A 12,196-nucleotide genomic window follows, 5' to 3' on the forward strand; every position below is an offset into this window, starting at 1 on the left:
CTTGATGCTGTGCAAGCATTATTCTGTACAAAAAAATGCTGTTGTGCTCCTGTTGTCAAGCCTGTATGAAGTATCCTACAACTATTATTCGAGGCAAGCTTTGTGCTAGTGTCTAGGGGAGCTGCAGGTAATGCTGTTCAGCCAGCGTGGTAATGGATTGGCTTATGCTTTCTGCTTTGGCCTTCAAATGACGTTGTAGTTTATTTTCAACAAAACATTGTTACAAATGCAACACTCTGCAATGATCATTCACGTGCATGTGTGTATCCTTATGCATTTAAAAAAATATTGCATGGATTGCAAGCATGCAGACTAGACAAATCCATGTGTATTAACTGGCAATTGTTCCCATGGTATCTTAACAATCTTGGCACCATAGTTACCCCAGGAATTTTTGGAAGAACCCTATGTCCTCGGAAGCTATCTCCAAAAAGCATGCTCCGATTGGTTGATACAGGCAGAACCCATTAATGCACGCACAAAAAGTGCAAGCACTTGACTATTTCCTCTCCTACCTTCCTACTGCTCCCCATCAAGCAACTGTTTATGTTACATCAGAACAGAATAAGTTCTGCAAGTCACTGTTGGATGCATAATAGCGCAACAAGGAAACAAATACTTAAGGAGGGAGTAGAGAAACCGAGCAGGCATAAGCTTCAGCTGTTTATTGTTCGAGCAGAGTCTGAAGAAGGCAACAAATGCACGTGTGCAGCAGTCGCGTCGGAACGTTACTGCAGCGTATCAAACAGCTGGATTTCATTCGCAAGAAGATTAACGTAAGTCACTAAAGCAGTTTGTGCCTTTTCTTTTTTATGTAAGGTCTCCAACAACTCTCAAGCCAACATGTCACTACCCCTGCACAGCGTCATTAGCAACACTTTTCTGGGAACAAGATCCAGCTATTTGACATGTTGCTTTTAGAGTGTAGCTCTTGGGGACTCATTCCTCCAGCCAGCATCATTGTCTTTTGTAACCGGGCAAATAAGCACGCAGCGAAGAATGAACGCAAAGCGCAGCGGGAGATGAAAGACTGATAACAAAGAGTGTGAGGAGGAGATCCGAGGTGGAGGGTATGGCGAAAGCACGAGAAGAAAGGCATAGTGCTACGCTACAAGATGGTTCCAGAGTAGTGCACGTAGTCTGTATAGAAACAAAGCGCTGCGTAAGCGGAGTCTGTGGTGGCTGCTGCGAATCGCACCACGCGTCGCCCACACACTGCCTCTTGCGATCTCCTGATCAGCAAGGCAGTCGCGGCACACTTCGCTTCGTTTTCAACGTACTGCACGAGACATTGTCTGTGTCAGCCAGCATATTGCGAAATGAAGATGTGTATAGAGCTGTGCTCAAATTTAGCATTAGGGAGTATCGTAATTGTCGGTGAATTGTGACACGACAGCTGCATGCATACACACGCGTCATATTTTTTTTTACCTTGCACTCGGACAGTGCATTTCCTTGTTACGCTATTGCACATCTCTTGGTCTTCTTTCGAGTGCATGAGCTTACTGGCAGTTTTACTTTTAAATTTCCATGTTGCGTCTGATTACATCTAAGCCCTCTCCCAAAACGACGAGACTGCCCGGCGGCCTTCAACCCCAACGTTACGCTCGGCAACAGAACTCCATTGCTACTGCGGCAGGTTAACAGTAGTTCGGTAAACAGTTTTCATGCGCACTGCAACAGCCGAGCTACTTCAATATGCACAAAATCCATGTGCCCAGTTCAACACAGCTTTGTTGCCAAAGAAAAGCAGGGGTTATCAGAGATGTCATGGCAGAGTACTAATCAATTCTGTACCTGGGATTTTTCTTTTTAAGTGGGCCCAATGCTCGGTACAGTAATCCTTTAAAGAAATAGCTCTCTTTGCCTACTCATACCCAGTTTGAATACCGAACCTTGGAATGCAAGATGCTCAATGGCATGAGCATCAACGTAGCTACAACAAGCAGCACAACAGAGGAGTGAACAAATGAAGGCGAAGTTACTCCCAGGTTTTAACCTTACCATTCCACAATATTTAAGCAGTCTCTTCCACGGATGCAACATAACAGTTCTCGACTGACAGATCATCCTCAGATGGTTTCTTGAATAAAGGGAAAATCAGACATCCACCCGTTCGTAGCAATTGCTACAAAGGAAACCCATATGGGTTCCTCGAAAGAAAAGCCTCATAGTTAAAGAAAAATTCGTCCTGGTCCGGGACTCGAACCCGGGACCACCGCCTTTCCGGCGCAGCCGCTCTACCATCTGAGCTAACCAGGCGGCTAGCAGATGGCAGGGCGAAGTCGAATTTGTCGACAACACGAAGCAAAGGCAAGTGTTTGACATAGTAGACACTCCAGGTGCATTTGTGCCATTGCTGTTCAATCACAGTATTGACGGAGGACACGCATGGCCCACGCATGAGGGGTTACATTTTCAGAGGCACAGTGCATTTGGCTCAAAAACAAAGCCAAGTGGATGCACCAGCATGGTGCTCCACTAGCTTTATCAGACAGGGCTCTGCCAAGGCGAATAAGTACCATTGGCACGTGTTCAGTCAAAATTGCGAATGTTTGGCATTATATCCCTATCAGAAAGGTAGCTGCAACAGGTGAGAATGAAACTTGTCGCCGAAGCACGCACCTGCCACACTGAGGTAGCCAGACGAAAGCAGCATTACTGAATAACTTCAGTTCACTTCTAAAGTACCAGTGAAACAGCAAGCACCAAAACACCAATGTTGATTGGAATAAACGTTTTTATTTCAGTTTTTCCTTGGAAGTTTGGTAAAAACAACAAAATCAAGGGGAAAACAAAAAGGGAGGGAAGAAAAATATTCTCCCGCCTCTTCCTTTCACCGCATGATCATCTCCTCGAGACATAAAAACAAATTTTCGATGAAGATCTTTTCAGCCCAGACAACAAAACACAGGGCATGTGTCAACCGCCACCAGTTTTATCTGTTAAAAAAAAGTCATATGCACTTTCCACTTTTCTTGTGCTTATATAAAACCATTAAACAAATATGTTCACTGCTCTCTTTTTAGATTAACACAGTCAACGAGACAACCTAAACAAGAAATGCATGTTGCAACTCCAATGCACGACAAATTCTGGGCGTATCTTGTACGAAACAAAAATAAAGCACGATGATATGCAATAATCACCAGACAACCCAAAACCCATGCATGATGAACTGCGAGAAACCCTGCAAAATAAAAAAAAAATTATCCGTATAGCAAATAAAGTCAATGTTGCAGGACACTTCACATGATGAGCGAGTGACTGAATAGTCTTCACCAAAAGGGAGATAAAAAGAGGGTGACCCAAGTGTGGTGGTCAAAATAATGCATAAAGAAAAGGCAATTGTACATATTTACTATATAGAACAGAAGAAAGAGCAGAAGGCAACACACAACAGTATAAACAACGTGCAAAAGAAAAGATCCAGGGAAAGAGATGGCAACAAAATAGAAATTGGCAGAAGTCTATACAAAAGAGGAGGAAGAGAAAAAATAAGAGTCTCTCCTTCGTCTCGGTAGTCCGGTCATTTCCGGTACGACTGTCTTGACGGCCGGTGCACCCGCATGTCCTGTTCTCGAGTCTGCAGACTGCCCGACAGTCGGACCAAGCCCAAAGTAGCACTAACTTGTGTGGCGACCCATTTACTTTTTCATTGCGGTGTGCAAGGAATGTGCCCAAGGGGAAGGCCCTCACGTTTCGAACTAAGTTGCGCAGGAGGCAGTGGGAATCTGGTTCTTACCAGCTAGCGAAAACCGACTAATGCCAGCAATTTTTTTAAATGCTGGTACCAGCCATGTTGTAGACCAGTACCAGAAATAGAAGCGAAATGTAGTGGTATCAGGGAAACTGCACATACTGACAGCAGTTTCAAGAGTAATGGCAGCAAGAGTACCAGCAACATCTATTGGACTGGTACCAGGTGTTTGGCAAGCCAGCACCAGAAACAACAACAGCAGGGTGTACAGTGGTACCAGCGAACCTGAACTACTGGCACCAGTTTCAAGTCTGCAGTCTAGCAGCAGAAGTGCCAGAAAAATACTTTGTGGACTGCAGATTGTTACGTAGGGCGTACCAGAAAAAGAGGCATGCTGGTACCAAAGACATCAGCAGCACATACTGCAGATGTCCATAATTAACAATAAAAATATATCACTAGGCTCATACCAGCAGACACTTGCATATTGCCAGTATGCTGCAGTACAACTGATACCAGCTACATGAACCGACAAACACCTGGTACCAGGCACATGGCGATATGTGACTGCACTGAAATGATGCTATGGCCATAATTGAGGTTTTCCACCAGTTAGCAAGGACATGCAGAATGGCTCTATGTATAACAAAACTTCTATCTGCATCAAAGTGCAGAACAAAAGTGCAAGACAGAGACTCCTGGAAGGGGCCATTATTTATTGGCAACTAGCATTTTGCGCTGGCAACCATTCCCGCCACCACCGTAGCCTCGCAACATTTTCCGTCACCTCTTCCCACTAGTGGTCCTCCGAGGTGGGGGCAACACGCCGGCCGTTTTTAAATCCGTGTCTCAACCACGGCCTTGCCGCGACCCCTCAAACTCTTGGCCACCTGTCCCAGGTGGAACGTCACCACCACGTGGCCTTCCCCCTCGACAAAGCCCATGCACACCGCACTGCCGCTAAGGGAGTCCCTTGCACAACAGAGTTGTCCATTTGTTTCCATGCAAAGGTTCCGAGCTCACCCCACCACACGGCAAAATGGAAGGTGTGGGCCCTTAGCTAGAGTCATCAGAAAAAGCTTTTCTACAGTGCCGGAGTCATGTGGGAAAACTTGCAGGTCCAGAATGCTCCCAGCATTCGAAGCCACAACTGGCTTGGGTCACAAAGACTGAAGCCAGTGTGAGTGGGCATGTCCTCAAGCCATTGCAAACAGACCTTTTTAGGAGGGGATAAATCTATAATGAGCAATGGAATATCAAGGAGATGGCATACGTATGATGCAACCCAGCTCTGTGCACAATGCACTACATCTGGCCCAAATCTGCTTGTACATGCCGAAAACATTTATTTCCATGGCCATAGAAAAGGCACGAGCTAACCTGCAAGTGGATGAAGATATGGGCTATCCCTAAAATGGAGACGGCAACTGGCACAATCAATCAAGGAACTTGCACGATGATACTTTTCTGCACACTCGTAGTTTTATTCCTTGAAATTCCAGCTCTTTTCAATAAGATTTAGCCTCGGGCAATTAATGTCCTTGGTAATGATGCAGAACATCTGAAGCGAGAGCGTGAAACAAAGTGGATGCAGAAGCAAAGGGCACAGAAAAGGCTGTTGCCCTTCGCTTTTCGTTGTGAATCCACACTGCTCTGCACTGTATTCTCAAAACGGCTCCGTAACAACTCGCCAACACTGCAATGCTAATGCGACGAGGCACATGACAGCGGTGCTGCAGTGACCCTCTTCTGATGACTCTAGCGCTCTCATTTGGGCCCGACTCGAGTCCCGAACCGACTGCAGACGGCGCACCGCCGTGGGGGCCGCGGTCATCCGCCCGCGGACGACGGCGCAGCTGCTCGGTGCGCTTGTTTGGACCGGCTGACGCCGCGCGCGCCCCCCTCGCGGCGCCGCTGTGGGCAGTGGCGAGGTGAGTTGGTGGAGCTGGCGGCGTCTTGCTGCTGGCAATCCCTGGGTGGTGGTGGCGGCTGCGAGCCGGGAGAGTGGCACTGCTCCGGGGCTGCTCCCAGTCATTCCACCACCCGCAGCACCTTCCCAATGGCAATGGTGCGACCTGTGGGAAATGGCAACAGTGTGGTGATTCAAACTCTTAACTGCCTCGAATCTGTCCAGAATCAGTCTGCTCATTCCATTTTGTCAAATTAATCAACATTCCAGGGTTACCTCGATGAGAATCTTAAATCTACCTGAACATTTATTATTAAAATCCTGTTTTAAAAGAATTTTTCTACAACCTAGCTATATATATTAAGGTAACTAGATAACTACATTTATTAAGATGATTACAAAGTACGCCTGCAAACTTCTCACACTAGGTTATATCATCACTCTTCTGAATTCTCAGTATATCTTGCACAATGAGAAGGAAAATATTTTTTTTTTCGGGTATTTATGTCTCATCCTAAAGGGTAGAAAGAAGCTAGCATCGCATGTCCTCCGAGAGCCTACACTAACACTGCGGATGTGCAGGGCTGCTTTTGCCAGGCTCAGGAGAGCACAATGTCCCAGGGCCATGGAAGAGGACGCGACCATGGGGTACAAGCCTCCAACGAAGCCCTGGTGTGGGCACTACAGCCGAACCCACTTCAAACAATATTCAAGTGCCACGAAAATTCCATTGTTATAACCAGATAGCATGAAAAAATCAAAATAGGAGGATGGCAGGGAGGCCAGGGCCCTCCCCACCACCTTTCTACATCCGGCTGCTGATTATGTTCACTCGTTTAACTGCTTGCTGGGCACTTCGATGGCATCTAACAAGCTGCGGCTGTCCGCTATAACAACTGGAAAGAGGGGGTTATGGGCGGTAAGCTATATGCGAGCTCCACCAAAACACCAAAATATGCGATAAGGTTGCTGCGGCAGCCAGAGCTTGAGGAATCTAGAAGAAACGCTGAGGCGAGATCGCCACAAGCATCTCGCCACATACTTCTCACTGGTGTGCACAAGGAAGCCCTATGTCTGTCAGCCTTCCCCAAGGCATCCAGGTGCTCCACAGAAGGTTCCTTGCAAAAACAAAGCCCCGGAGGAAGGGATTGAATCATCTGCCGAGCCTCCTGTGAGGACAACGTTGAAGCAGCCTGCCGTACCACGTAATCGCTGTCGTCGCTATTTGATGCAAGCACGTTTGCGACTATCTGCTCATCGGTTAGAAGCACTTCATTTCCAAATCTATAGCCGTGCGCTTTCTTTTCACCGGCAAAGTCGTGCATTGCCGATGATAAGCGGGTGGATCAGCCATCTTCAGTTTCAGCAGCGAATCAAAGGAGGCTGAGAAACCAGGTGGCCAGGAATGATTTCAACGCAACGAACAAACATGAAGACTAGTGATTCGATGCATTTGCAGAACTACGCTGAATGAGGATCCAGCAAGCAATCTGGGAGAGCAGCGCAGTTGGCACAGTCCATTCGCATTTTGGAAAATGGCGCCATAGGTGGCGAGGCATATGGGCACAGCTCATTCGTGTTCGGAGGGGTGGAAGGATGATGGGGGAGGGGCAGGCTGGAAAATAAGCGTGCTGCAGTTGTTGCGGCAGCGGGCCATCGAGCAGTGGCTCGGATTTTTCGCATTCGTTCTTTTCGAGGATTTCGCATTTCACTACCTTTCATCATGGACAACCAGCAGCCAGACTTCGTTATAACCGATAATGCAGCACTGGGGCATTATAGTAAGTGGGCTATTTCACCATGGAAAACATACAAAAATTGACGGTTCAGTAGCTTCTCATTGTTACAACTGATATATTGTTAAAACCTATACCATTATAAGTAGGTTTGACTGTAGTACTCTATATACATTTAAACTTCAACATAACAAGGCAGTAAAACTGGCAATTTACCGTTATATCGAAATTTGACCTTTTATAAAGTAAGTACAGTCGCCAATCGATTTTTCTTACACGGAAAGGGGCCACAGAATTTTCTGGAATTATCAGGCGATCGAAAAAACAAATTTTAGTGAGAAAACAATGCACACAGTTTCCTGCCATGCACGTCGACAATATCTTCTCGGCGCTACGAGTTAAGCGGAGCCAGCCATGCTTTCCTGCGCACTGTGCCCCCATGGCTGATAGCGTCACCCGCACTGGGACGCCGCCGACAGGAAAAGCGCCAGCAGTGGGGAGCGAATGCTTCGTCTGCCTCTCGCTCCAACAGGTAACCGAAACTCTAGTTTACGCAACCTCCAATACTAAATATGTGGATAGACAGCTTACATGGTACCACGCCGTCTCAGCACGCCTACTCTTTGCACATGCGACAGATTACCTCTAAAGCAGGGTGCGCAGCAGCCTATGAGCTCAGCTGTGCTTACAGACATGTGCAGCCACGGCCAAGACGCCACCAGAAATCGAGACGCGCGCCAACTTACCCCCTACTCTGCCCCCCTTGCGCACGTTACTGCGAGCACGCTCTTCTCCCTCTCTTTCCCTTTGCTCATGCGGGAAGGCAGCACTCGTGAAGCCACAATCTTTCTAGTCTCACCCTCGCACACTTTCACTCACACCTAAGCACAGTGCGCAGCATGCAATAGGATCTTATTGCACTTGGACTTTATCAGGAACATGATGTGGCTTTACTTCTGCGGTCACTCTTGTCGCACTGAGCGCAATTTGAAAGGTGCATTTGCAGGCCAGTCGCTTGCAATTCAATCATTTGACCACTTGCGTCTGTGGAAGTTTTCATGTATTGTCTTGGCATTTCCTTGCGGAAGGAGTGAAACTTCATTATATTGAAATCGCATACAAACACATTATATTGAGGTTCAATAAATGGTGTTCTTTGGACTAGAGGTTATGAAAAGTGAAATACCTCTTTATATCAAGAAATTTCTTATATTGAAGTTCATTATATCGAGCTTTAACTGTACTCGTGTAAGGGCCAGACTTTTTCTAGAATCTTGGCTGGGTGCGGCCTTTACATAAATTGGGCCGATGACGGCCCACTATAGGTTCGCACTGCTTCCGCAACTGTAGCAGAGAGAAAGAGGCGCAAATGATATAATGCTGCAATAAATAACCTCAGATGCTGGCCCATCGTCCCTAACCAGCGCTGACCCAAATAGGGCTCCCTCCTAAAACACAGCCAAGATGACACGCCACACAGAAAAAATCGCGCGGTGGCACCAACCTGAGCGGCGTTGACGGAAATGCAGCTAACATCTAGTGGCAATGAAACTAACTTCACTTTCCGGCAGGACATTTTGAATTTCTCCCTAATTTTTGCCCTCCAAAGTGGGCGTGCAGCTCTTACCCGAGTAAATACGGTAATCTGAAATCGCTACATGATTACTGTGATAATAGTGTTCTGTAACCATGGTTCTAGGAGCAGTCAGAAAAGCATTTGCAGACCAAAACAAGCACATTTTTTTCAAAACTTGGATAAGGACAAAGTTTGGCCATGGAGACAAAGTATTTCCCTCCGTATGGTTAGATAACAGGAGAAATGGTGGAATGCTACCTTGTTTACTCAAATGAATTTTACTGAATGTCCCGACTAGTGGTGCAGATTGTACGTTTAGTTGAAAAATTCACATCTCGTTCAAGTACTCTTATGTCTCATCCTTGAAGTGTTACGAAGCAATCGTAACAGCAGTGACCTGCAACAGTGACCTGTCAATTCAGAATCTGAGCACCAGACACAGTGCAATGATGTAAAATTGTGCAGGAACCAGAAGCAAGGAGTGGCAAGAGCACATACCTTCGTCCCTCAGGGTGAAGCGTCCCATCTGGGGGAACTCCTTGAATGGCTCCATGCACACAACGCCTGCGCATTCCATGCGCATGATGGCAATCTGGTCCTGCTTCACAAACCGTGGCCGCGTCTTGCTTTTCTCGCCTGACTTGCGGTCCACTAGGCAGATGATAGTCTGCAACACAGCGATACGTTTCCCTGAACACCTTGCACCTTTTGGGCTGCAAATTTGGCAAAAGTGCTGCATTTTTGCACATATAACCAGCACCAAAAATTACTCAGGGTCCTGGTTACATGTGAATTTTGCCTTGCGGTGTGGTTTCACGACAGTACGCCACACGTCTGCGCAAAGCCTCGACTCGAGACAATATTTTCCGCCATCCCAGGTTTTGTTACCACTTGGGGAACCCTAACCCTACCCCAGTGCGTTTTGGCGGTGCTAGTAGTTAGCGGATAATGTTCGAAATTCACATTTCCTACGAATTCACATTTCCAAATTCCCCAAGTTTCCAGGTTTTCCCCTAGTGCCTTTGCAAAATTCCCTTGGTGGCACAGAACTTTGTTTTATGTGATGACTGGCTGACACCATGTCACCTGATGCTGTCACTCATAAGCATGCTAAAACAAACAAACAAAAACCCAGTTTGAAAAGTAAGGAGTAGCATTTATTTTAGTCACGACAAAATCAGAAGGGAGAGGTTAGTAAAACTCGCAGCAAATAAAATATCTTTGGAAAAAGAAAATAATGGTGAATTTCATTGCAAATTGAGTCTCATATTCTCAAATATGAATATAAAGGAGATGCATACAGAAAGAAAAGGTCATGCAATGTTTCTTCATGAAAAGATTAAATCCCTCACTCTAATTATATGTACAAGTTATTCACTGGCCTCAAGTACTTTAAGAAAAAAATTTTCAACGTTGCTACCAACATGTCCCATGTCCAACGTCGCATAAAACACTGGTGCCTTCACCAAAGTGGTAGCCTGTAATGATACATATAGCTCATATGTAAAATGGAAGTAATCTAGGTTATCAGAATGTTCAATTTACCCTAAACTATTCTGCTCCAAGCTAGCACTGTACTAAGTGGCAAAAATAGGTCACGTCCACAAATGTGACTGAAGGTGACTGATGCCGTGACTGAAGGGGATATGAGCTATTTCTATAAATTGATAACTGCGCCTTCTCACGCTTGTTAAGTTTCACCGCAATGCTTTTGCGTATGTTTCACCCCATAACATTGCTGTACTGGGGCAAAACCGACTTTCGGGAACTGGCATTATGCAACATGCCGTGCTTTCAGAGCTTCAAAGCCAATCACGAGAACCGCAAAGTCAGAGTTGGTTCCATTGCTAACAGTGGCGAATTCTTTCAATGAAAAAGACGCCAAACAGCAACAAGCTTAACAAAGAACACCGATGCAGCTAGGCCTAGTGTTTGCCACGGTGGTGGCTACGGCTGCCAGCGGATCTGCGTGCGAGAGCACCGGTTTGAGGTGGCGAGGTAATCAAAACATTTTGATTACCTCGCCGCCTCAAACCGGCTGCGGTGAAAACTTTGATTTTGCCGTCACTGCAGGTCCAAAACGGTATTAAGGCCCAGAAAGTCTGTTGGCTGTAAGCTGACAACTGCTCCAGCCAACAACACAGCGTCAAAGACGATTCGTGACAATCCCTCTGTTACTTGAGCCAGCATTACCGTGACTTTCATTCCCTTTCAGTCAAATTGCAGCTAACCTTCCCTGATAGAAGCACAAATTCCCTGTGTTTTCCCCGAGTATTTTCAGACTATTCAAAATCTCAGAGAATTCCCAGTTTTCCTAGTCGGTCGACACTCTGACATGGCGCCAGCAGTTCTTAAAAGGCAAGCAGAAGCTGCAGACCATCAGCATCACTGAAGACGTCGCTAAAAGAGTCGCTGGCCAAATGTACGACTTAGACGATTGTGCATCCACAATTGGAGATACTTTACGAAGGTTACAGCATTGCACCTTTATTTGAACGAGTTATAAACACAGATTCTTTCTTCCAGGGGTGTTGCAACATAGGTGCAGGTTATACGCAGAGGAAGGTTACACAAAGGAAAATATCGTATACATCAAATGTACAGAGCTTTTGAAGGTGGCAAAATTTTCAAGCTGTACACGGAATATGTCTTGCACTGTTTTGTGCCTTGCTGCATGCCATGGAAGCAAGGAATAAATGAAAAAACATTTATTTAGTCCCATTAGGCATAGAATTCCTCACTAAAGTTAAAGAAAATGGTGCTGCTATCATTCAGCTATCCTGGGAATCATTGGTATAGTATGTGGATTTGTCTAACCTTAGTGCTTGTGGCTTCAGGCATTCTTGTATTGATTATTTCCCTTTACCTTCATTGGCCTAAATCTCCAACCTCCAAGCAATAAATTTTCTAAAAGCCTGAAGGCAAGAGAACTCTGCACACACACACATAATTATTGCAAATTGTTACATTTGTAATGCAATTTTTGTTGAATAGGTGGTGTCCAAAGAGCACCCGCAGCTTGATCCAAGTGGTGTATTTACTCGCGTGAAGCTTGCACCCTCCACACTGGCCATTATTATTGAAATTTGTTTTATTATTTCCCCTTGCCATAATCGCACCCCAACTTTACCAAGTTTTCTGCAGAGGAAAAATGCAAGCTTTATGCAAGTAATTTCAGCAAGAAAGAAGAAGAAAAAAAAAGGGATCTCAAAGTCCATGCGTTTGTGTACTTGAAGCATCAGAAGCAGTTACAGGAGCGAGAAACATGTCAAAGG

The 12,196-nt window shown here is 45.8% G+C and overlaps 1 protein-coding gene across 6 annotated transcripts in view; it reads right to left on the reverse strand.

Annotated features, from left to right (window-relative positions):
- Window positions 1–2,722: 2,722 nt before the first annotated feature.
- eRF3 (eukaryotic translation release factor 3) overlaps window positions 2,723–12,196 on the reverse strand; it is a 30,919-nt gene continuing 21,445 nt past the window's right edge. For all 6 annotated transcript variants that reach the window (XM_075701149.1, XM_075701154.1, XM_075701150.1 and 3 more), the window contains exons 10-11: window positions 9,420–9,588; window positions 2,723–5,775 (exon numbers count right to left, since the gene is read on the reverse strand). In XM_075701149.1, the coding sequence (XP_075557264.1) occupies window positions 5,732–5,775; window positions 9,420–9,588 (213 nt within the window). In that variant the 3' untranslated portion in view covers window positions 2,723–5,731. The remainder of the gene's footprint in view (window positions 5,776–9,419; window positions 9,589–12,196) is intronic.

This window comes from Dermacentor variabilis, chromosome 8, assembly GCF_050947875.1.
Source record: "Dermacentor variabilis isolate Ectoservices chromosome 8, ASM5094787v1, whole genome shotgun sequence".
Lineage (NCBI taxonomy): Eukaryota > Metazoa > Arthropoda > Arachnida > Ixodida > Ixodidae > Dermacentor > Dermacentor variabilis.